This window comes from Rissa tridactyla, chromosome 12 (genome assembly GCF_028500815.1).
Source record: "Rissa tridactyla isolate bRisTri1 chromosome 12, bRisTri1.patW.cur.20221130, whole genome shotgun sequence".
NCBI lineage: Eukaryota > Metazoa > Chordata > Aves > Charadriiformes > Laridae > Rissa > Rissa tridactyla.
The window spans coordinates 10,043,215-10,069,547 of record NC_071477.1 but is presented as its reverse complement, the minus strand read 5'-3'; the positions used below and the strand labels follow the sequence as shown (position 1 = coordinate 10,069,547).

The following is a 26,333-nucleotide window of genomic DNA, read 5'->3' as shown; positions in this document are numbered from 1 at the left end:
CCCTGGAAGTAGGGATTTTCAACGGGAATCCCCATGGATTCAGTGTGGGCCATTCCAGTATGATTATTATACCAATTATTTATCTGACCATTCAGAGAAAAAGGGAACTGTTAACTCATCATAGGTTGGCAGCCTGGTCCAGTGGGTCCTGACTAGGCTGAGATTTGTACGTGGTTCCATCATTGATGTAGTATGTGAGCAGAGAAAAGTCAATTATCTGTGCTGTAAAAGGAGAACAATTTAAGCATTCTTTCATTAGACAATGTCTTAGACTTCAACAATACCCCTTACAGATCAACAATATCCCTTTGTGTTACAGATCAACATAAATTGTGTCTGTACTTTTATTTTTGCTTCCTGAAGTGACCATTTCAGCACAGGCCATTCAGTAAATGCTTTATATTATCTTTACTGTTTAAATAATATTCCTGTGACTGCATGTGAAAGGGAACAAAACAATTGCCTTTGATTTATCAGGAAAAATAATTTCTGTGAGGCATTTATGTTTCCCCTAAGAATCTAATCTTATGGTTACATCTCCTCTGATCTTTCTTCGTCAGAAAATTCAAGCTTATATGTAAGCCAGTTCAAATATTTATTTATCCAAAACCAGTTTGCAATGATCATCTCCTAATTTTTATGTTCCAGCACTTTGCCTTCATTGTGACCTCTGAGTTCATAGGCAGAAGTAATTAAACCAAACACTTAAGTACAGCCATGTTCAGAGTGAATCTGCCAGCTAGTAAAATATAAAAGTTGATCTTCTAAATGCTAGTATGTATTGTATATTGTGGTGTCTGGATAAGACTAAAAAGAAAGGAGGCAAATCTGGAAAGTACCATTACAGCATTTTGAGCGTTTGGCTTGTGTTTTACAAGAAAAGAATCCGTAAATAATGAGACTGGAGGCCTGCAGCCATGCACAGCATTTGACTTAACGTTTAGATTCATTGCGTTTGTTCACATCCTTTCTGTCCTCTAATTCCACATCTCTTTCAACGGACTCTGCACGCAGGAAAAATCTTGGCCAGAAGTTGTCACTTCTTCTCAACAGCAAGACTAGGAGCAGCATTTAATATTATTTTTGTTTATTCATACTTTCCATTCATATTTACAATGAAGTGCAATGGTCTTTCCTCCCCACCATGTAGTCTGTGGGACTTTCAGGATAAAGGACTTTGTGTTTAATGTTTTTCATGTTCTTACTTCTTAGAGAGCAGAGAGTAATCTATGGCATTCTTTCTCATACTCAGTAGGCCTCTGCTCATCCCATTAACTGTTCCTAGTAAATAAATGATGTCAGAGCATTTTGTTATGCCCTGAAGATGCACATTTGTGTCATGTGTATGAGCCAAATGTTCCATAGTGCAGGAAAAAACAAATGCAGCAGAACAGATAATTGTAAAAAGCCTAACACAAGGAAATAATCAGGAAATCAAACCTGACCCCAGTATGTTTGGTGTTTTCTTTTTAAAATTTCTTCAATAGACGTACAAGATGAATGAAGATTAAAATTTTGATCTGTCTTTGATATAAAGCCTGATAAGAGCAGACAGCAAAGCAGGAATTGTAGCAGATTTAATCCTGGATTTTGCCCACATTCAGCAAACCAGCAAGGCACTCATTTCAGAGACTCGTGAGATTATTCTTTCCCCTCTGTGAAATCCTCTTGCTGCTTTCTGGTTCACTGACGGCATCTGAAGATGCGTTCTGATCTGATGTGGTGCCACTGACAAAGGAATTCTCTCTGGAGCTCATCAATGATAGAAATTGCAAAAGATTTAACTTCTAACCTGGTAATTGATCTTTAAACTCATTTCAAAAAAACACTTGCCAACCTTGCTGAGCTGTGAGTCAGTGAAAGAAGATTGCACTTGTTTTCCTGTTCTGTTCTACAGCACCTTGCTTTTCTGTTGGTCAAAGGACGAAACCAATGAAGACAGCAAGGGTTTTCATCCTAACAGTTTTTGTCCTTCAGGTTCATTTTCAAGGCTATACTTTTCTAAATTTCTAAACAGTACAGGGCCATCATCTATAGTAGGCTCCACAGTGTTCCTTTCTAGTGCAAAAGAAATAATTGTTGTTATCTTTCCACAGGGCCCTTCACCTGGCTGAACCTCCTTATCTCTCCTCATCTCCCTTCAGCTTTCCCTCACCACCCAGGTTTAAAGCTGAAGGCCACGATCGTCACACAAAAGATGATGGCTGTTACCACGCAGTTTTCACTATGCCTTTGGTGGAGGCACAAGCAGAGCTGACAGGGTAGGTGAGCCATCTGCTCGTTGTGCGTTTTATCACAAAGTCAGACCAAGTTTACCAAATAGCCTTCAAGGGTGGGATAAAGCAAGCCCTCCAGCTTTGCACTGAAGCAGATGAGAAGCGCTGGCATGAGCTATTGGTTCAGATGTAGGGCCCAGAGCTGCAGCAGGGAGGCACTGGTAAGCCCCTGGCAGCCTGAGCTGCCACCAGCCTTCTCTATAGTAATTACAGTGCCTATGGCTGCACCCCTCAACTGGCCAGCAGAAGATCTTCTATTAGGTACATCTGTGTTCAGAGTTCCAGAAAGGTGAATACCAGATTTTACTAAAGTACCTCAGAGTGAAGTTACACAACACAGAGAAGGCAGTACAACAGCTCATTTCTGCCGAAAGGACAGCCTGCTTCCCCGGCTCCTCACTCTATGCTTTCCTCCATCACCTTGTACTGATTCACTGAACCTTGCTGTGAGCTGATTCAGCTTGCTAACTGAGCAGGAAACGCACCAGCGAGAGGATGAATAGATTTCTGCTGAGTTAGCGAGTTGAATCAGCTCACAGAACAGTCAGATGAGTGCCAAACCCGGCACAGGATGGCAGCTGGACCTCTGTTCTTTGGCTGCAGCGGTGCCTCTCTGAGTACACCATGTACCATTGCTCTGAGGCAACCGACCCGTTTGACCTTACATTTAAGCATACATTAACTGCTTTGCCAAGCAGCATCTAGAGTCAAAGGAAGGGATTTTCAGGGAACAAAGTTAAATGAATGGAAATCTGTTGATTTCTGTAGAGGTTCTGTCTAAGGAAAGACTAAACAAGAGCTAAGGATTTCAGTGGTGCAGGACGTGTCAATCACATGGATGGATGCCAGTCTCGCTCTTCTCACTGTCATATGTATAAAGTGATGATGTTTTGTGGTTCTGCAAAGGCAGTTATTTATTAAAAATCTCCTCCATATAAGATAGAAGACCGTGAAGAAACTATAAATAGAAAAAAATATTTTACAATCTATCTGGCATATTTTCGTCTTTGTTCTACAGCATCCCATATTAAATCATACTGTAGCATTTACTGCAGGACTGAAACAGCTGTACACAGGGTGATATGAATGCAGGGAACCAAATTCTTCTTCCCCTAATACTGACTGTACTTCCACTGCTTTCAGTGGAGACACATTTTAAAAAGAATTAGCCAAAAGCCTTTTAGATACTGTTGATGGGATTCATCTGTAGGATTAGCTATTGATCCTTTAGTGGTGATTTTAATTTTAATATCAAATGATCATTCTTCCTGTGAGGAAGCTGGCTTAAACAGAAGAAAATGCATCCTGACGTGGTTTTGTGAAGCAATCATCTCTTAGGGTATTTTCAACCAGGAAATGAAAGAATGGCTCAGTCTTCCCTTTGGCAGTCCAAAGTCCACTGTTTTGTGGAAAAGGGAAAAAAAATCAAGTGATTAAAACATAACATCCCCTTTTAACCCTGCTCTTTCTGAGACTTTTACCTTTCTCATTTTTTTTATTGCAAGAGCTGATGAACTGTAAGTGATTGGTGAGAGAGAGAATAGATTGTGCACTTAGCCTTACCATCTGACTTAGTTAATCTTCCAAAATGCAATTTATTCTGAGTGCTAACTGTAGTGAGTTTAATGGAACACAGGGTTAAAGTGAGAAACTGGAAACAAGTGCTCTCTATCTAAAAGCCAATCAATAACTGAATAGTTTGACAATCCCAAACCTCTGCCACTTTAATGTAATTGGAGTGTATGGAAAAGACATTACATTCCAGCACCTGCTGACTTCAACTTCCATTGTTGGTGATACTACTCTGAATACATTCGAGTCATACTGTTGCAATAATATGAAAGGAGTGGGAGTAGAGGTTTGTGCTGTCTTTTAAATCTATTTTGAGGGATTTTGCAGTTTTAAACAGATTGCAGTTTGCCGTGTATACTGGTTTTGGGACACACATGGAACCTCTCAGTATGTTTGAAGATTTTTTATGGGCTGGTCTGTCTAAAACTAGTGAGGCTGAACATGTTTGAAAGTAGTTATGGGAAGTCTCTATAGCAGTCCATCATCTGTGGTTTCTCCAGATGAGCAAGGGGGAAAAAAAGTAATATTACTGGAGTGATATTATGCAACAAATCATGTGAATGACATAATGTGCAAAAAGATATGAACAGTGAAATTCCTTTTTAATAATCACCCTTAATAGTGATCATTCAGTTGTATCGATCAAAAATTGCTTTCTGAAAACAATTTCCTGTGACTGCTGGCATGTGTCCTTCTTCCTCATATTAATAAGTGGGAAAATTCATTTGGAGAGAGAGAGACTGGGAGAGATTCCCTTCATTTCCTCTGGCATTCAGAGGTAAGAAACAATTTCACATCTGTTTGAGCGTCATTCAGCTGCAGTAAAGAATATCACCGGGAGGACCAGTTTCAGGCAGTAACAAGTAACTTACCTGCTTTGTCATTACAGGGTCTGTTGAACCTTTCTACATAGAAAAGCTGACTTCTATATGTATCCATTTTGGAAAGCCATTATTTTATGTGTGTGTGTACAGCTATATGGATTATTCTTTTGAAATGCCCTACTGACAAAACCAGCCAATTTATCCCAGTAGAGCTAACGGAATATTTACTTCTTTTCTCTCTTTAGGGATCCAACTACTCCAGGCAGCATTGAAAACCTAGCCTAGTGTTCTTAATGCATTCTTCTGCCAGCTTTAGATATAGACAGCATAATTGTAAAGAGATACTGGAAATTTCTTTGTTTAACAGGTTGGGTTTTTTTAGTTTTAATTCCACACCCCCTGCCATTTTTCAAAATCTGACAATGCAAATTTCAAATTCACATCTAATACGACATTAATTTGGAGGAATGCATGTGTCATTTTATGACTTTCATGAACATAAATCCAGAAGTATATTTTCAACTGTGGTCAAAACTTACACAACTTTTTAACAGTTAGCTAGTATTTGGCTATTTTGGGAGGAGAAAAAGCCTGCACAAACTGTACTCTGATCACCAGCAACTTTCTGGAAGCCGTAAACAAGATAGCTTGGCCCATCAGAAAAAGTTTCAGACTGAGGAAGAGATGAATCTTGTTCCCTTTGCTATCTGGACATGGTAATTTACCTTCTCTATATTTAATTTCTCCACATGCAAAGAGGGATAAGGCTATTTATCAGCCAGTAAATGCACAGCCTCTGTAGTTGCTATTGATTGCTAATGTAGAGATATGCTGAAATTGTAGCTTTAATTCCACTACTAATTGGAAATTGGGAAGTTTCCTGGAACCTTTATCAAAAAAAGACATACTAAGTGCGACTGTGGTTTTGTAAGTCATGGCTACTTGTCATAAAGTCTTTCCCCCTGCCTGCTTTTATGTCTGAAAAAGGTTGTTGAAACCAGGAGGGCTCTTTCTCACTGCTGCTAAATACAGTTATTTCCATATGATTTAAGGCATTATACAATGTTATGGTTATCCATGAATAAAACTTATATAGTAATGAGGAATGAAGCTAAAAATATGTGGTTTCTTAGGGGTTTTTTTTCATCACTTTGAGACCAGACTCATCAGTTTCGTCTTGACTATCAAGTTAAGGGAGATTCTAAACAGTATTTCTAATATTTTTTTGGTGGGGAAAAAAACAAACTAAAGGAAACTCATTTGATGGAGGGAGAAGCCCAGAGCTTCTCAGCAAGACCCTTTCCGGGGTGTATACCGGCAGGAGAAACGATCACTGAATTTAAAGTAAGGATGGTTCAGTGGTCAGAGGAAGCCTAGGCTCCTGTGAAACGCATTTGTTTCTATGCTGCACAAGAAACTTCTTGTATCACACTGGAGGCCCAAACCGTAAGAATAATTTTTGTAGTGTTTAAGACTCAGGGGCACCATGGAATTAATAAGATTTTCTGCTATGGTTTCTTTTCTTTTCCTAATAATTCTATTGTTCTAGTTTCTTTATGATTGCCACTGAACTCTGAACTAATGTTTCCAGGCAATGGTCCACAAAAACTTGGAAAGATTTTCCAAAGCCTAGGTATTAAATTTGAAGCCTGACTTTGTACATCCAATGTCTAATTATTTATTTCACATGACCAATACTTTGCATTTACTGTTATTGAATTTTAGTTGCCATTTAGTCACTTCAGCCACTCATTACTGCAACACCCTTCTGCAGCTCTTTTCAATTGCCTTTGGATTTCGTTATCCTAAATAACATTTTATAATTTGAATTTTTTTCACAAGACTATTTAACCCTTTTTTCAAATCATCGGTGAACAAGTCCTGGTGGATCCCAAGACCAAGACATATCTGAGAAGTGTAGTGCTGATCACACCCATCTTGTGTGAAAACTACTATTTGTTTCTTGTTTTCCAACAATTATAATGCCATCGTTTCCGTTGGAATTGAGTATCTGAGCTCTTGTTGTCATTTCCCATCTGTACAGTGGGGAAATAGTGCTTCCTATTTTATAGGGATGCTTTGGGAATAAATACATTTCAATTTTTTTGCAAGCTAATCAGAAACTGCAGTCAGAGGAGAAGCAGGTATAGCGAGTGCTTGATCTCAACCCAGAGCTGGCATCACTCTGCCCAGGAGCCGGGAGGCCCTTCTGGGTCTGGTAATATAGACGATATCCTTAGTGAGCAAGGAAGGAAAATGCTTATTCCACCGCAGCAAAATGCCAAAGGCAGGCATAACAGCAGCATCTTTGGTAAGAAAGAGTAGCGTGGGCAAGAGGATGCATAGCAGAAGATGAAATAGGAGATCACCAGTAGATACAGCCCTGTCTAGACGAGCTGGTGGCAAAAGATTCAGCTGAGGCACTCACTAACTGCTAAAGCTAGAGAAATATGTCGGTAAATAAGGATTGTTTGTTATAAGAGGTAGGTGTGAAAACCCCAAAGATCCTGAACTGTTGGCAAACTTCTGTTCTGAACTTTGTAATTATCTCCTCTTTATAAAAATAAGTGAACCACAGCCATGGTCTAGACTGCATCGCAAAACCCTAGTGTAATTCTCTAATGAGAAATATTAATAAATGTGGTCCATAAAGCACTTCTGGCTAATGGCATTATACTGGCTCCTCTTTTTTATCTCCATCTGTTAAACTGCTTAAATTGCCTTTTAAAGTTAGATTGCTTTAAAAGGTAAAAATACTTCAACTATTTTCCTAATCTTGCATTCCTATTTAAGCAAAGTCTTTTAGCAGACTGTGAAATAGTATATAGATAGCAAGGATTAGGTGAATGTTTGGTCCATGCTGTTTAAAAAGTTGAAAACTTTTGCTGTGTTTGAGTTATATACTCAAATTTGTCAGTTGTTCCTGAGTTTCAGTTATATGCAGCCTATAGCATTGTGATTCCACTGAATTTATGGAATCTACATTTGAATTATGCAAGAAGGCAAAAGAAATAAGGCCCAAGGTTTGTTATTTCTTGCAGCAAGACACATTATGTGCTGTACTGGCTGTAAAATTGCTTATTATTTCAGAAAACTTTAATAAAACCCCCTGAAAAATAAAACAGAGCTGAGTTCACGTGGGATCAGAGATAAATGATGCATCCCTTCCAAATCACTCTTTCCAAGCAATGCGTTTATGTGATAGCTTCATTAACTTTCATGCAATAATTTGCAGACAAATTCCATCAAAAAAAGCAAGTATTCAAGCACCACTAATAATATGAATTTGATTTTTGCACATTAAAACTGTGATAAAGCCATACTAATTATTTTTAATTATCTCAAGATGAAAATACGTCACTCATGTAAGTAATTATGTAAGCAATTTAAAGCTGATTAAATAATAATGATTCCTTGCTCATTGCCTTCAAAGTGCTTATACCCAAATTTAATTTTAGGCAGGATCAAGAAAATAATCACTTGATTCAAACATTAATTACTAATTTTAACCCTAATTCATTAAAAACAAACCTATTTTTTTGCAGACTCTGCAGGGCATTAATTGACATTTTACAAAATGAGTCATTATTTTGGCATGGAGAAGTATTTTTCAAACGGTGAATCGTGACTACCAGAGGGGACTGTTAAAGAGCTCCGAGGGAGCTTTGACTTCTTCAAAAAAGCAGCCCCATTTAGCGGCAGTTCGGCTTCTCCAGGCTGACTGGAAAAGTAGTTGTAATGCTGCTCTTCACAGTAGCCAGGGAGCTGCTAACTACCTTTAATTACTGGCAACAGGAGAGTAAACTGAAGAAAAAGTATCCTAAAGCAAATGAACAGCTTTATTGAGACAAGCTGGAACAGGTGAGGGAAGAGTTTAGGTCAGTTTAGAAGTGTAAGAATCAGGATGTCTGTTGCTTTCTTTCCAATCAAGTTGGAAACGGATAGAAAATCTGATCTGTTTGTTCAGGATTTGGTCCTGGTATGTACAGCCTTACAATTATAGCACTGGTTTTGTTGGTTGGGTTTTTTTGGGTAGCTTGTCTATACCAGCTAGCCTCCTTTGTTAGGAACTGGGGAGAATAGCAACACGCCCCAAAAACTTGACAAACTTTTGGACTGTAAATTCCTTTGGGAAAGGACTACCTTTTTGCTATGTAACTATACCGAGTTTAACCCAATGGCTAAGTGGTCCTATATGATATATTGAGAAAAATTACATTAATATATCAGTAATTATCCTGATAGGAGATCTTAAACCCCAACGGGATTATTATAACCACCATGTAACTTACTGACTAATATAACCTGTAGGTTTTATCCCTTGTTCCTACAGCTAATTCAATAGCTCGATTTTGCTCACTCAAATTGCGTGCTTTGTAAGTCCCATGTGACCAGGACACCACCTAAGGGATCATACTATCGTTTTATCAATGATACTTTTACAAACATTTCCTGTTCAGCCTACATTTTTACACTTATCATTGTCACCCTTCTCATCTTTTTGCTCCTCAGAGAATCCATCTTAATTACAGGCAGGACTGGACACAGCTTCCGCAATTGAAAAAATCAACTGAACTACAGTTTCGACAACGAATCACCTGAATTACGAAGGAAAACCAGCAAAAAGGTAATCTTTTGTTCTTTTTGCTCCATAGAGAAGGTATTATTTTGTACTGGCTCAAAATGCTGTCAGCCATTTGCTAGACCTTGGGATAAAGAGAACACAACTGAAAATAGAAACTGAGATGTTCACATTGTCCAAACATCACCTTTCTCAGTAGAAATGTGATGACCTGAAATGGCTGGGGGACGGTATTTCATTGAAGCTGTGTAGATACCAATGGATAAGCCTGGAGTAACTGTAATTTGCTGCTTAACAGAAGGAAATAATGACGTATTAGTTAAACTGTCAGTGTAAAACAGAACAACCCATACAAGAAAGACAGACATTTATTTTAATAGAAAGCTATCTGTAAGATGAATACAGTGAATCACTGAAGAGCACTCCCAGCCTTTTAATGAGCACAGGACAACAATTTTAAAAAAAAAAAAAGGTTGGAAATAACACTGAAGATTAAGGCCATCTGTCAGCTGTAGCAAAACCTGCCTAGCATATTGTAGTGCCCCGGTGGAGACTGGGCAAAGAGGACAAGTACTGGGTCTTACTCCCAAATTTTCCTGCTGTATTCTTGTCCCTGCAGGAGGTGGCAGCCCCTCTCCCGGCAGATTTAAAGTCTAGGTCTCCCTATAGGGAATGCTTGGAAGCAGGTGGTCTCTGGGGTGCCCTGCTCCTGGTCTGGTTGGGCTGCAGCTGCCTCCCTACGGATGATCGCAGCAGCTGGTGAGCTGAGAGCAGGCAGCAAGTGCAGCACACGGTTTGTCAGCAGGTCTTCAGCATTGCCCCTTGGCACCCTCAACAGCAGCAGCAGCAGCAAGCCCCTTTGTTATTGGTAGCTGTACAAGGAAAAAGAGTTGTCAGAAACCTTCTAAAAATAGCTCCTATTGCTCTGAACAAGGATTACTTACTCTTTTGCCCTGTTGTTCTAAGGCAGCAGAATTTTACTTCACATCGCTTCTATGTAAGCCATGGACAGGGTTAGTACTGGGAGTGCTAGTACAAGTTCTCATTTTGAAGATTCCCTGGTGCTATTTGTTCTTTGCTCGAGACAGCTTATGAGTCCTGGCTACTGAACATGCTGTTAAGACTCTAAGGCAGAGAACGGGCACAGTCACAGTCCCTGCCCCTCATCTCTCCTGAACAGTAAAAGGAAAAGAAACACAGACATCTCAATTGATTTCCAATAAACAAGCAGTTAATTCCTTTTCTAGTGACTAGCTCATTGCCCAGACGATTAGGATCAAAGGAGAAAGGCTGGCAAGAAAGTCAGTCAAATTCACCCGGGTAAAGGACAGGAACTTTATAAAAACTGATGCTGATAAAGTAAGTGGGAAATGTTGGGATCTTGGTAGAGAAACATTGGGGTCAGGATCTTAATACGCTCTGTAAGAGTACTTCAGTGCCCCTTTCGTGATCTGCGTTACCCTCAGAAGGAAAGCTTACGAGTTGAGGTATCCGTTTCTTAATTTGAATTCCTTATGCCCATTTACGTTATTTTTCTGATTTTTTTCTCTTCCTCCTATGTAAAAGAAGTAGCCTCTGAAACAGAGTAATATCTCCTAAAGCCTGAGGCGTGACCACACAGCTCTGCATAACTTGTTAGTGAGGGAGGGGAGACATGCACCAACTGCCTCATTCTCTGATTTCTGTCATTTTCTCCAGCATAAAATACTGCTTGGAGAGTAGCTCATTATCGCTACTCTCTAGGGCATGTTGGCTTGAACAGGTGTCTTGTTCAGGAGCTGAGGAACTAGTAGCACCTCTGTAAGTTTCTTGCAAGTGAAGTGGAAATTGAACCACTGTTTAGAACTAGAGGCTTGTCCTTCCTTATAATAATACTCAGGCTACTAGACTTTAAGGACTAAGGGAATTCAACAGGGTGATTTTGCTAAGAACCAAACCTAACATATCTGAATATGCAATAATGAGACAAAACAAAAGTTCATTTTTCACCACACAGGAAGCCACAGACAAAACTGTTCTTGAATCTCTCCTTTGACATGTTGGTGTCTATTGCTACAAAGAGAAAGAAGCCCAAATCATAGTATCTTGATCAGAGGCATGGATGAAGGGATTTAACTCTTAAATTATTCTCTTCTTTCTTGGAAGCCTATTGAACCCTTTCAGGTGTGCAGATTTAATCTCTACAATTGATGCTTTTGGTGAATGTAAATTCTCCCCAAATGTCAGCCCCTGGATAGACAGGAAAATGATGAGTTCCCATTTTAAAGAGAGCTGAGAGCGCTGACAAGCTGTGTGTATCATCAAAGGCAAGAGGCATTTATGAGTAGGGTGATTAGGCTGTCTAATCGCCTGGCTGGCTCTCCAGAACTTCCTCATTCTAACTGCTGGATTGCCATGAACTTGATGCAACACATACACCATGGAAATAGTACAAGTTGTAGCTAATTTTGGTATTCCGAATAAGTGTCAGAACACATAAAGCTGAGTTTAATACTCTGAGGGAAAACTCAGGACCTGTCTCAGTTTCAGGGTCAAGGGAAATTTTAGATGCACAGTTTGGGGAATCAAAGGCAGCAATGCATTTTCCTGGCTCAAGAGATCCAGTTCTTTAGTTCATGCCCTATAAAGACAGAATGCAGTTTGCACACAGCAGGGAAGAGCTCTTTTAATTGTACCTTGTCCCACAAAGCAAAAAAGGACTTAACCATCAAATACGGTTTTCTTTTTACTTTCTCAATCTTCTTGAAGTTCAAAACATTCTGCTTAAAGCAATAGCCCAAGTCGTCTTAATAACCCAATAGAAACATCTCCTGTTCAGATACCTTTCAACCTTCCAAACCCAAGAGGAGTGCTCGGAATCCTGTCTGGTAGAAGACCCATCGTTATGACCATCTGGGCAGTGTTTTCTGAATGGCTGGATTTCAGCTCTGACAGACACAGAGCATACAGCACACCGAACACACACAGGTCAGTAATGCTAAAATGACAACATGGATTAGATGATACAACACAAAAAGTTGAACAAATTATATTAAGACTTTTATCTTAATGCAGAATAAACGTGCTTAGTTAAAAATACAGAAACATGAAGAAAAATATAACAGTATTAGTACACTAGAACGCCTCAAACTTAACAGGCAAAACCCTCTCAAATATTCTGTACATTTTTTTTTTCTTTTTACAAAACATTTGAAAACACCAAGCCTATAAACTGATATAAAAATATCGTATCTGGAACATTTTCCTAAAACCACAAAAAGTTCTGTTTAATGCAAAAACACACTATACAACTTATGTCGTTTCAGCATTGCCCAGGCGAGGTAATTGTTCTTGGATGCAAAATGAGCTGTAAATGCAGTAATGCTATAGCAATCTTACTTGAACTCCTATAGCTGATCATCAATTAACTTTTAAAAGGCTTTTAAATTTGGCCTAGCCTATGGTCAGACTACTGTGGCCATTCCTACCCTTTGTAAAAAGGGCAAAAATAAAGGCCTTTCAAAAGTCCTCTGACTGCTTCAATGAGTTAGTTGTTTGTTCTGTGGCATTGTACTAGTGCAGTGATTTTCATCTTGTGGTCTTAGCTCATCTAGAAACATCTCTCAAAGGTTAACTATTAAAAGCAAACCTATTATTCTAAGATAATCAGGTCCTTCATCTTTAATTCAGCACTGAGGCCGGTGTAGGCTTCAGGATGCAAAGGCGTAACCCATTCAACTGACTGGGGACCAGGTACCAACAGATCTTTCTTCTGGTACACTTGATGGCAGCGGTGCGCCAGAGCCTGAGTCGCAGGGTGTATGTGCCGACAATTAGAAGGACCTTAAATAAACAGTTTTATCTTATGCCAAACTGTGTGATAAAAGAATTATCAATTCTTTTACGAATTAAAAAAATCCAAATTGAATACCCTCTTCACAAGACCATAGTTTTAAAATAATACTCACCTAACCTTTACTTATGTTCTGAATTCTGATGTTCTTCAAATCAAGGAGTAGGAACTGCTGAAGATAAGGGACTCTGAAGAAACTTCACACATAAATATGAGTTTATTCTTTTTCCCTAATGAAAACAGGTATGTTAAATTATGTTCCTTGACGGTATTAATGCATAGTACATCTGAATCATGACACGGGGCAGAGCAAGTGCATCAAAAATACACTGTCTTTCCTTATACCGCATGCTCTCAGTTAATATATTTATGGTAATTAAAAGCAAAGATTTTTATACGTGTCTTTATGATGGTTATCCTTTTTTCCATCTAGTTTCCTGTTTTTCAAGTCATTAGAACTAGATTATGTATGTAAAGCACTGTCAGTTTTCAAAGCAGGTTACAAATTTTCTCCTTTGAGTCTTCACAATATCAGTGGTAATAAAATAGTTCCCCAGTTCCCTCCCCAAACTGGAGCAGGGAGGAGAAGTGAAGTGCTCAGTATAGCAAAGGACAGTGGGCATGGTGAGACTGAGCGCTCGGGAACTCACATCTTCCTGACACTGGAATTTTTTCAATTTATATTGAATGAAGTCTCCTTTAGCAATGTAGTGTAGTGATGCTGCGACAGTACTATTAAAACTGCTATTGCACTATGTTATTTAACACGAAACAGAAAGAATTTTTGGACAGGAACAGAAGGATCAAAAGCCCACGGCATCACAATGGTTTCTTGCTGCTAACCAAAGCCAGGACTCTCATTCTAAAATGTGGGAAAAACACCTTTTGCTGTTTAAAGGCTTTTCCTCCCCGTTAGGATAAGTAATCACTGCAGACTTCTCTGGGTGGCAAACTTGAACACTGTAGTGCTACACAAATACTACTTTTAGATACAAATTGTACTGGGTAATTTGATTAATCAATGATCTCTTATCACCAAGTCTACGTGCTATGTGCTTTTGTGAATAAGCTGTTTTTACGAGCCCTTTGTTGGGTTAGGGATTGGGTTTTGCCCTTTTACCGATGAACAATGACCAGGTGCTCAGATGCTGCATCAGACGTTTACAATGCCAGGTGTTATGACAAATGAAATACTATATATGCTGTTATGGAAGTAGGAGTGTTTCTAATTATTTTTACATTGAAATTCTGATTGGTAGTCCTTAGTGTTTTGTAACTTCAAATCACTTTCGAACCATGAAATAATTAGCGCTCAAAATATTCCCAAAGTAGCACCATTTGCTGATAAGAAAATATGACTGAGGAAAAAGGATTTGCCAGAGTCCAGGTGGATTTTTCTTTTCAATGTTTTTTATTCTAAATGGAAATGAAATGTATATTTGTCTGAATCTGTGGTTTCTTATCTATAAATCACAGTATTTCAGCCTGCAAATATGGAATATGAAAATGTCTAATGCCAGCAGATAACCAGGGCCTGGATTTGAAAAGCAGTTTATACCGTTGCAAATGCCCTGGACAAACTCGGGCACAGCAGGGACAGTCACACTGTCTCTGTCGGCCAGACCCAGCTGCAGTGGCCAACGGGGGCTGGACGGGGAAAGGCCACCTTGTCACTCTCCTGCGGCTCCAGGCACCACTGCCCCCTCTTTGACAAGCCCCTTTGTAAGAGTTATTGCTTTTTTGTCAGAGCCTGATTGGAAAAAAAAAAAATTTTCTAGGGTACAGACCAATTTTCAGCCAGTATTTATCCTTGATTGCTTGTACTCCTTTTTCTCCTTGTGGCTATATTTATGTTTAGATTGAACTGCCTTTACCTTTTTCATTATTATCTTCTTATAAAGACATCAGATACGCTTGTGTCTTAGGCTAAATAAATCAAGCTCTCCTGGTCTTACCTTGCAGAATTGTAGCCACTTCATTGATACCACTTTATTATCTTTCCTCAACATCTAGCTGCTGCAATTTCACTTAATTATTTGGCCTCTGCACAGTGGCTCGAATACTTCTCCATCCCAACTGGAAATTTGTCTCCTAGTGCAGGCTGAGCTGTCGTGACTCTGTCAAATTGCATCTGAGTTATCTTGTGACAAACTCTATAACCAAGGTCCTTTTATTAACAATTAACAAGAAATATAGCAAAACTGTTTAATCTTCAAGGGCATGAGCTAATATTTGTACTGTAAAATTTCACCCCATTCATCCCCTTCAGTGCTCAAAGTCTTCCCAGGGTTTTTTTTGTGTGTATCCTGATGCATCTGTAGATTAGTGCCTCCCAACTGAACATCAACCCCGGCCTGGTACTGCCTGTGCTTCAGCGATAGATGAAAATGCTGAGTGAAATCAGTTACGAGATTGATACACAAGAAATTCTGCTTGCAGATGCCACCAACCCCCACTTTCTTTTCAGTGTTGCCTTCTTTCCTTCAGCCAGCTGCTGATGCACCTCGTCATCCTGCTGCTAGTTTCCATTTTCTCCATCTTGACTGTGTTTTCCACATGTTCCACGCTCACAGTGCATCAGATGCTCCAGATCTGTGAAATCTGCACTTGTTTGGTTGTGGAAGGCCTGATTCTTACTTTGCTTTTAGTCATGGAAATTCTGCAGACCTAATCTGCTCTCTACTTGCAGGTTGGCTTGTGCATTGCCCTCTTATTTTCCACTTAAACCTGTTTTTTCCAGCACTGGATTCAAACCCTGCAATTTTACAGCATCAAAACAGGTTTTCTTTTCAGCTGTAATAGGAAGTCTGCAGTGAAACCACATCTGTGGCCGACACTGCACAAACAGGAAGAGTTTAGCTCCACACCGCCAGTTTGAGCTGACAGTAAAAACTTTTCCCTTAGAGTTTAAACTTCTGACTCCTCATTGCTCCATACAAGTATCAGAACTGAAACTGTTCAACAGAACTTAAAGCCAAGGAACTAAAGGGTATAACAGAAAAATAAGATCATACCTTCTTTCCTTATAATATAAACCAGCTTTTAATAATAAAAACTTCTATCATGTTTTCAATGAGAATAACATACATTTCAATGTAAAACAGTGCACAGTGTAAATGCCCTCAGGTACTCTTCCATGTGTCTCTAAGGTTTACAGTGACTGCGGAAGTGTGGGCCAGCTCCTCACCAGGCTCTGGAAATTCTGCAGTTCCGCGGAGCCGAGCTGGTGTAGGCAAAGCCAGGATCTAGGTGTTCTTTTCATTTACAGGTGTTCCTACAGTTCTTGTAATACTAAGTACATTTTAAGTTGAGGATTCAGTAAAGAAACAACCATTTCTTCTTCAAACAGCAAACGGCAAGAATAACTCTTCCAAAATTAACCCAAACAAAATCAAAAAGTGCATGAAACAATGGTCGGCTCATCTGGCTGCGGTACGACATGGATGCTCAGTAACAAAGCCCTGCCCCCGGCAGCTGGCGACTGATGGGTTGTGGAGTTCCCTGCAACAGGTTGCTGTAGGTCAGAGGAAACAGTTAAAAGCAAGAGATTAAACAAAACACGTTGCTTCCCCAAAATTATTTCAGTCTGTGACTGAAGAAAAAAAAAAATAAAGAAACAAGGTTCAGAACAATCCGCATCCCCAAACTTGTCATAAGCCATTTTGTGTTGATGTATAGATTAAAAAATTTAAGAAACTTTCATATCCAAATGGAAAAGGTCTAATTTTAATTTTTGAGGTGGTTTGGATGTTAATAAAATAAAATTAAGCCAGCTAAAAATGAAACAACCTCACAAATAAAAACCCCAAACCTTTATTTTCTACAATATACATCACTGCAAAGCTCTTCTGGATCTCCTGACTCGGAACTGTTTGAAAGGAGGCTGCGGAGAAGCAGAGGAACGGGAAGTTTCCTGTACACCCTCCTACCGACACCTGCTACAATTGAAATTCGTTAGGGATGGGTGGTCATATTAAGGCACTCACTCCGAAACAACATTATTCCTGTCCTGAGACTGCTGATATGTGTCAATTAGTTTCAGCCAGTAATCTGGAAAAAATTACTACGCTTAGGATAATACTGACAGAATGGAGAACAAATTTTCAAACAAGAAAAAATAAAGTACATTATATACATGATTCCTTTTTTTTTTTAACTTAAAAGCATCCCTAATACATCTTAATAACTGTATTAAAGACTACTTAAATATTGAAAGATTTTAAATAACGTAGATTTTTTTTTCAGTAAACTGGGAGTAGCTGTGTAATTGCCAGCATATTGGTCCCATTTTAAACAATATAATTTTTATTTAAATCTTGTATATATAATAACATGATCGAAAACACATATTCCACTCCACATAAATAAGTATAGTTCTTCTGACCTGTTTTAAAAACTACATCTGTTCAAATAATTGGATTCTAAGACTGTATTTTTCCTTTGTAAAGTTTCCTTTAAAATCCTTCGCTCCAGTCTCTCCTCTTAAATAGTACGGTATTTCCAGAGTACAGAATAGGGCATTAGTAAAAAGAGTTAATCAAAAACCTGAAAGCTACAGCAAGTAAAATGAAGTAATGTTAAGAAGTATTATGGAATGTATAGTCTGCAGCATAGAGAGATTGGTTCTCACTGGGCTGAAGTGGAAAATTACTCCAGAAGAAATTCTTTATGTTCATATTGGAATAAACCATAGATTGTGCTATTCGTTGTTCAAAAGTGCAGGTCACTTCATGAAAAAGTGGGGTTTATGAAGCTACTGCTCAAGGACGCTGACCAAAATTATGCTGGCAATTAAGTGGATGCCAGATGTAGTACAGGGAGAGCGGTGCGTGTCATTCTGCATTTTCTTAGCCAATCTGTATCTTGAAGTCCACAACTTTTAGGTGGCAGCACAAACAAGTCATCAGTAAAACTGCACTTTCTGGAAATCTAATTGTCATTTTTCCAGGCATCTAGCAAATGGCAGTAACATCCATCTTAGCTCCAGGGTGGTTGTTTCAAGAATTTCTTTGAGAAGTCAAAGTGATGCAAGAATCCCTGCACGTGCTGGGAGATTCTTGGTGCCCGCGTCCAGCAGGTTCATCTCCTACTAAACCAGAGCAATGTCTCTTCCTCTCTTGAGCGGGCGCCATCAGTGGCAGTTCGCGTGGTCCTCAGAGAGGGCTGCTCGTAGGTGGATGCTTTATCCATGCTGCAGTGACGGCGCCTCTCTCGCTTTTATAAATCTCCATCTGTAGGTGGCTGGCACAACCTATAGAGTCTTTAAACAGATGAAGAGTACGGTATTAAATATCATCAGGATGATAACAACGTTACTGGCATAGTATATGAGAGTCAACATCTCCTTTATCATTCTGCAGGCTTTAGACATAATCCGGTATCAAGAATACCACTATTTTTAATTTTAATAATTGCAAATTTAGAAGTGCCACTAGTAATTTATTAACCGAAGTATTTACAATCATTGTTCAAATACTATTTGACACTTTGCATCACTTCCCTTTTAACTTTGGTCCAATTCAGGTCTTCAACAGTCCCTTCCTTCTTTCTCTATATTTCTTTTGTTTTAAACCCACATTTTTCCTGAGTGAGAGAGTTCACCTCTCATAGAGACTGGGATACCAAAGAGATAAAAGAACACGCTTGCTTGGTGACATGGTTGAACAAACTTCAAAATTAGTAAGCATGTTTTCAGAGAAATTTTTTGAATTACAAGATGAGCAAATCGAGACCAGTAGTTAAAGCTAAAGCACATCTTGACTTGACTATCGTTCATATGCGACTGTTAGTGGTAGCTTTGTCTTGGCTTTTTCTACTTTATATTTGAATAAACTGAAGTCTTTTATAACTTCTCTTTCAAGACTGCTACTACAGAGTTTGACAAACCTTAATGCTAGGAAATATAATCCTGAGAATTAACATTAATTCACCAGATCTCCTTTTAACTTCGCTCAGTTTTATTTCACATTATGATGACGGAGCCCAGTAGGAACATGTGTATCTGAGCTGTATTGCCCTGAAATAATCCAAGTAAACAGTCCTGGAATTTGTCATTGTGATTTACAGTGCATACAAAAGAAGAGAAATGCATCAGCTTATGATTTGTTTGTAAAGCTGTTTCTTTTTGAACATAACATGCTGTTCTGGTCGTAAAAATGGAACCAAAGTAACATCCGACCAGTAATAAGGCAAAAAATAACCATGCTGCTAAAATGCTGACATATGACACTGGGGACATGGACAGGAGCCAACATAGACTATTATTTTATTCCTTTTTGAAACAGCAATTACAATCCAACAGAAGGGTAAGGTTCTATATGTGAAATATTGTTCTTTTTAAGGTCTTTGAGAAAATAAACCAAGGCCGGGCTGTTACAGTAAGCATCATCACTGTCTCAAGTTTAATTGTCAAGTTTAAAATAATTTCTTATAAACATTTTGAGGAGCAGATAGGAAAAAAAAAACAACCAACAAACCATGGGCCTTGTTTAGACTAACTCAGAAGTCTAGTACCGGGTGAATAAGATAGCAGTGTTTTAAGGAAGTCTTCTTGACGCTGAACTAACGTGTTCTTTGGAGGACTCCAGCACGAGCAAGTACACTCGCTCTGTCTGAAGGGACGGCACAGACTTTACTGAATCTTTCCTGGGGCTGATTCCTGCAGGCCAGAACTGTTGCACCGTCATGGAAACAATGCCATTAACAAGAGCAGAATCAGAGGTTTCTCTGATATCTGTACAGACTGATTCTGTATATACTGACGACAATATGATGATGATGATTTGTTACTACCATTGTGGGAAAATGCTGCATTACAGTTTATTAAAGGATATTCTCTTCTCTCTGATACATGAAATTGGAGGAAATTGACCAAAAGGAGATACTTTTCTTAAAAATAAAGGCATTCTTACCCTGTAGAGAGAGATGACGAACATCTCTAGCTCCCATTAGGTATAGTAGGATTGACAAATGTAGAGCGCTTTTCAAAGTTGTCTTCTAGACAAAAACATACATAACCCTGGGCAACTGATCTCCCTTACAGCTGCAGTACGGTATGGTTGCTCTGACTTCAAGTGCTTGCTCTTTAATCTGCTCTGCCATAACTAAGCAGTCAAGCTCTTCTAAGCACAAACAGTATTAGGCTATGAATTATCTTTGCATATCTGCAGTCATATTTGCCATTCAGGCATTTTTCTTTCTAAGCGTTCCACAGATGGCTGTCAATCACTAGCTTTGCCAACTCACAGCAACAGTCCAAAAAAGAGCCTCCCCTCTGATCAGCTATGTTTTATGCAGAAACTTTTGAAGTTAATGATCTGCAAATTGTAAGCAGCAAAGCTGATTAATCTACAGTGCGCTTAGTTTAGTACACTGAAAAAGAAGAATAGGAATTTTTTCTTTTTTCTACTATTGCTACTAAGGAGATCTTTGGTTATAACAGGAACTCCACAATTGTTACAGAAACATAAAACCAGCACTCAGATCAAATGCATAATACATAATAACCTACCGAGGTGCACACTGTGGCATTTGGTCCATCACTTTCAGATTCTTGGCAGAGATTTCAACCCTTGGTCCCTAAGGAAACAGAGAATTATGGTACTGACAGTATTGATAAAGCATCTGATCCTTAGGGGGAAATATTATAATGGGAGTCTGGTTTCTATTTGAGAATCCATTAACTACTTTGAGAAGATTTGGAATGCATTGGGTGGATACATTAGTCATCTGTGTTTACTTAAAAGATGGAACTAGTCCCAAAGCACTTTACAAGCACTGCTGTGTAGCACTAGGGAATTTCTACTATTTAACACTGCGATTGAGACTTGGGTTTTTTATATACAGGAATTGTCTTAAATATACTGGATAGTCTCTACTTGCTAACCGCCAAGGCACACGCTTTAAATAATGTACGCCGAGGCAGATATTTTAATTGCTGTAATGGCTGTACATACAAAAGTTAATTTGTTCCTGTAAAATATATGTGTAGCTATTCAGACATTAGTAGAAGTTTGGCCATATGGGTTTGTGGTGCACAAAATACAGTGCCACACTGAAGTCAACTGGTGTTTGTACAATGATGTTACTGGAATGAAAACAGTGGCATGGAGCAGAGACACGTGCAGATACTTACTTGCTTTCGCATGATGTCTGTAGCTTGCATGATACACTTGGGCAAAAGTCCATGACTTCGAGCCAGTATGGCTGCTTGCTCCAGGGACACACTCAATGTACTTCTGAGCATGGGAACAAGAGATGTTCAATCACAAACTGTATTTAAAAATGTATGAACAGGTATGTTCAGGACACTTATCTGGTAAGTATGAGTTCTGTTAGCTAATGTTCTTATATTTACTTTTTTAGGCTTTTTATTTACAAAGCTACAAAATTCCCTCAGTCCTGCATTTCCAGTCTCGTTACACCTAGATACTGCAATCGTTTGAGTCCCCAGCATCATCACCACAAGGCTGTGCTTCACTGCTTCTGCACTGACTCATGTGAAGTTATTCACAAATTAATCTAATCTTTACTCGATGGTTTTGAGATACTGGAAGAACAGCGCTCTGTTTAGAATCAATGCTTGCACACACCAAGATTCTAAAGCTATTTTTGAGCAACTTCCTACATTTTCAGTGTGTGACTGAAAACAACATTGTCTGAAAGTTATACGAAAAGAGATCGCTCAGTCAGTTGCATTTGTTGATGCACTGAAACATAAAGAAGTTTGTGTGTCAAGACTAATTATTAACAAAAGTATTAAAAGTCACAACCTACCCTAAAATAAAGATGGCAGTAGATTTAGGTCCTTATTGTATTCCCTTACAATCTACCTCTCTATTGCTTTGAACAGAATCAAATATATTGCTCACATGTCTAGAAAGGACAAAAGGTCTCATCACCCCAGTGACACGTAGGTTTCTTAAATCTCACCTCTGCATCCCAGTGCCGCACATAGTAATCTGACAGGCTCCAAGTCGATAACAGAGCTCAGAGGATATGGGCAGCAGGCCAGCCCCTGATGTGTTACTGCTAGAATATCCTGACTGGGTTGGTTTTGTATTAATGAAAGACTTCATCAGCCTGCAAAGCTCATCCATTGCATTAATGGGGCGAATAAGCTAAACAAAGCAATAAAAAAAAAAAAAGCATCAGTGGCATATGTACACCTTCAGTTATAAAGACATTTACAATTCTTTATCCTATGTCTAAGCACAATATTCTACACAAAAGTAACTGCCACAGAGTAACAACTATTTAGAATATACATGAACTTTGGAAGTGGAAAAATGCTACTTGGGCTTGGGGCGATTTTTTGCAATTATCACAGGTCACACAGATTGTTTACAATGTATATTGCAATTGCAAAGATAGTCTGTGATTTTGTCTTCCCTGCAGGAGTATTTAATGCCTTACATGCGTATATTCCCATGTGCCACCTGCCCCAGTTAGACAGACTGCCTTTACCTGCCATACTGGGAGGTACTATTTTCCTGTTTGTGCCTGCCCCAGTTCAGCACATTTTCTTCCAAACAAAAGAACTGTCGCCAAGCCTCAGAGAAGTTCAGATCACTTCTTTAGGGTAGGGAATGTTTTTTAAATGATGTTTGGATTTGTACAGGCCTGCAATATGGGTATCCCACTACTGGGATTTTAGAGATTTAGAAATAATGTTTCTATGAGATAATTTATTGTAGAAATAAACACAATAACAATACCTGGTCAATCTTCACTGCAGTAGTATTGGAATCAGTGGGCAAGTTTGATCTCTCCAGGTAAAATGTCCTGCAAAAAGGCCAGCAAGGACTACATTAGTTGGTGTGTCTCATTTGAAGCGCAAATATGTATACTATCTCATACAAAACATCTGAGAGGGCTATGCTAAAAATCTTGTACTTGAAGATCTGCTTTCTTATTCAACCATTTTGATTGCAGTAATTTATGAAGTCTGTACTAAGATACGCCAAATCCCCTTTTTATGTAATTTCAGCTCTGCACAAAATTATGAAGTCAAATTAGATGGGCATTTCATCCTGTACAGTGCACTACTTCAGAATGAGCTTAACTATGGGAAGAAAATTAACAAGTTTCCCACACAATGAGAATCTCCAAAAATTGTATTTGTACATGAAACCATCAGGAATGGAATCTCTTACATTTTGAGTACCTTAGGAAGGAGCACTCTTTTCACTGTCTTTTAAGGCAAAGGAGAAGCATGAAATACCTGAGTTTACGGTAGTATTGCTGCACTTTTTCAAGTGAAATGCCATTAATTTGCTGGGGAAGTTCCTCTAGAGATGAGCCAGCTGGTTGTGATTGCCCCTCCGTACTCTCCAGAGCTGAAGAAGAAAACATTTTAGTAAACCCATGTTATGAATTTTCTTTTTATTCATTTATTTGTTTATCATTATATCATGTCATTGCTCAGCAAATGACTGTTGGATCATGTCAAGGTTGATCCCGTTACTGCATAAATTTAATGCATGTCCCTGTATGGGAATATAGAGGTAGTATCATAACGGTGAGCGTCACAAAAAGCAGTTCTATCTAACAGCAGTTACTCGCCATTAATAGCCCCTTGAAGGAAATTTCCTGTATTGTATTTTGGTGTGAATATTTGCTTATCAAGTCAATTTCCAACCCCGATGATTCTGTCACGGTGTAGGCTTTTAAAAACGCTTCTCTGTAGCCTGGGAACGTCTCCTGATACCATACTAGATCAGATTGTCCACATAGTCCAATACAATGTCTGTATGGCCTTTATAGGAAGGCATAAAAAAAGACCCAAACAGGCATATCTTGTTCTCATGATTGTGTCTTATTCTAAAATCTAGCACTCCCCCAGGTCTTCCTAGAACAGAAACATCTGCTTCTTAAATACATCTGTAGTTCTCAGCTGCATTATGTTAAGAGCTTCATGGTCATTCTTTATTTTGAATCTTTCAACATCACAAGTTATCTTATTTTTCTCAAGAAAGCTTTTTATAGACACCTTTTGTAAAGAGCACCGTGTGCAGTTTCAAGCTTCCCCCACTCTGAAACCGAGAAGGCAGTTTGGAGAAGTAGTAGCTGTCAAGATAAAAGATAACCTTCAAAGCCTGGCGACTTCCTTCGATGTGGTAGAAGACATGAGTATCTGGAGAAATAAAGATAAAACACTTGCTGTTTTACTGCAGCAGGAGAAATGCAAAACCATCGCTATCTGAGTTTGTTAGGTTATCTAATGACATTTCACATCTCCAGCATTAGAGGAATAAGGGAGAGAGCCCTTATTGAGAGAATGCAGGCTCTGAAATATTATACTTAAAAAGATACGCAGTTAGCATGACCTACCATGATGTTTGATGCTAATACCATAAACATGGTTAATAATTAAAATCCTATCTTGTTTCATGGCATCTCATAGTCAGTAAACATGGAGAGAGATCTGGCAGGGTGGGACACAGGACACAGAAGAGCTGGAGAGGGACAGTCCTTCTACCTTAGGTAAGATGGTGAATTACAAACATCTGTCGGGAACTGCTCATCATCTGTCATAGCTCCCCATGTGTCAAATCACACGGGTAAGGTACGCTGGCACAGACCGTAGTTACAAATCACAGAACCAGCATCCCACAATCCCACAATGTCAGTCCTGCCTTGTATCCTGTCTGTCTGCAGTGGAAGCTGAGAGAATGCAACAGCGCTCCAGAGAAGCTGCTCAGTACTCTCTGGGTCTGACACGGTCTGTTAGATTTACAGTCATGGAGGACATTAACCCATGAAACAAACAAGAGAAAAAGAGCTTCAAAGAAACAGAGAATACTCACTTGCTACAAGACTTTCATCCAGCTGCTTGAAATAGAAGGCAACTTTGTCCAGCTCAGTCAGAGTGACCTGGAAGTCTTCCAGCATGGTACGCTCCTCCTTCTGCAGGGCAAAGAAACAGATATAAATAGGTTATAATCTGCCAGAAAGAGATCAGTGGCAGAAAGGTATAGTTGTTATGGGCATGCTTTGGTTCAGGAAACTTAGAGCAGAATGTGGAGCTTTCCATTAACTCCATCCCAGCCAGGTAATTACTAATGGCTCTTTGGCTTTGTGATACAAGCTTAGCTACCCTTTGCTTAGATGTCACTGGATGTGATTCACAGGGAGTAGAGAGATTTGACTGAGTAAGTCTGAAGGAATCTCTTTCTCCAAACTTTATTCTATACCTACAAATGGGAAGGACGGCCTATCAGTTACTGTAACATAGATGTCCCTACGTTCCATGCAACGTGAAGAAATAGCAGTTACATATGCATATAGTTTGGATTGTATTTAAAAAAAACAAACGACACTCAACCTATGATGTTTACAAAGTCCAACAATTGTCACTTCTCTATAGTGCCAGAGCTACTTGTCTTTTTTATGCTCCTTTTTCTTAACATTTTTACAGTTATGGTAGCTTATCTACTGTAGCTATGGTTTATCTGTTCCATTAGGTGCAGAGGAACTATGCAAGACCAGCTCCTCTCCTCCTTAGACATGGAAATACCAGAACAACGGAAGCAGAGAGAGACTGCAGTCTATCTATTCTGTAAATTGCCCAGTGTATGAACAAAAGCCTACATTTTCATGTTGTCCAAGCTCTTGAAATTCTCAGAACATTTTCACCTATTTGTTGAAATGTACGCTTTCACCAGAAGATGGCAGGCCACACATGTGTCACCAACAACGGAGCACTAAAACCTCCCTAAATGCAGCAGGGTTACAACAAATACGAAGGCAGACAGATTCCTACAGTGTTCCAGTGGGTCCAGTATTTGTGAGAAGATTAAGATGATATGGAATATTGGCACATCGTTGTGAGCAGTGGGAATTGCCACAGGCTGCTGTAATGAGTCTAAACATGCTGCTAGAAGGAAGGGCTCTGGCTGTGCTGTGAATGGCAGAGAAGTACAGAGGCAAGTGCGAGCAGACCCAAGGGTGCCACGACTCTTCATCTTACCACAGTGGGAGAGAGGAGAGCCTGGTAGTTTAGTAAAACACCAGTGGCTGCTATCTGTTCCAGCCATTTTCTGCTTGCATCTCTGCTGCTTTCTTCGTATTCCCCATTGTTGTTGTATCGATAGTTGAGAGCAGCCAGTAACTGCTCTGAAAAGGTGCAAATAGCAGCCACAAGAGACTGGCAGAAGATGGAATCACGTCTCAGCTGTAGCTCAGTATCTGCCAGAGAAGGGGAGAGAAGCACAAAGAAGTCATGAGTATACTTGTCTTTAATCTCA

At 39.2% G+C, this 26,333-nt stretch overlaps 1 protein-coding gene and 1 long non-coding RNA gene across 8 annotated transcripts in view; one reads left to right on the top strand and one right to left on the bottom strand.

Moving 5' to 3' along the window:
- The window catches only part of LOC128916391 (uncharacterized), a 108,454-nt gene that overhangs the window by 79,534 nt on the left and 2,587 nt on the right, over positions 1–26,333 (top strand). For 3 of the 5 annotated variants that reach the window (XR_008468952.1, XR_008468951.1, XR_008468948.1), the window contains 3 exons: positions 9,185–9,299; positions 12,073–12,221; positions 13,247–16,029. This is a non-coding gene — a long non-coding RNA (uncharacterized LOC128916391). Of the gene's footprint in view, positions 1–2,096; positions 2,262–9,184; positions 9,300–12,072; positions 12,222–13,246; positions 16,030–26,333 lie in introns of those variants that run through there. The other 2 variants (XR_008468949.1, XR_008468950.1) reach the window with 2 other exon arrangements.
- PREX1 (phosphatidylinositol-3,4,5-trisphosphate dependent Rac exchange factor 1) overlaps positions 16,784–26,333 on the bottom strand; it is a 163,392-nt gene continuing 153,842 nt past the window's right edge. For all 3 annotated transcript variants that reach the window (XM_054217938.1, XM_054217939.1, XM_054217940.1), the window contains exons 32-40: positions 26,057–26,274; positions 24,894–24,993; positions 24,077–24,220; positions 23,309–23,423; positions 22,803–22,869; positions 22,018–22,205; positions 21,221–21,323; positions 20,597–20,664; positions 16,784–18,346 (exon numbers count right to left, since the gene is read on the bottom strand). In XM_054217938.1, the coding sequence (XP_054073913.1) occupies positions 18,304–18,346; positions 20,597–20,664; positions 21,221–21,323; positions 22,018–22,205; positions 22,803–22,869; positions 23,309–23,423; positions 24,077–24,220; positions 24,894–24,993; positions 26,057–26,274 (1,046 nt within the window). In that variant the 3' untranslated portion in view covers positions 16,784–18,303. The remainder of the gene's footprint in view (positions 18,347–20,596; positions 20,665–21,220; positions 21,324–22,017; positions 22,206–22,802; positions 22,870–23,308; positions 23,424–24,076; positions 24,221–24,893; positions 24,994–26,056; positions 26,275–26,333) is intronic.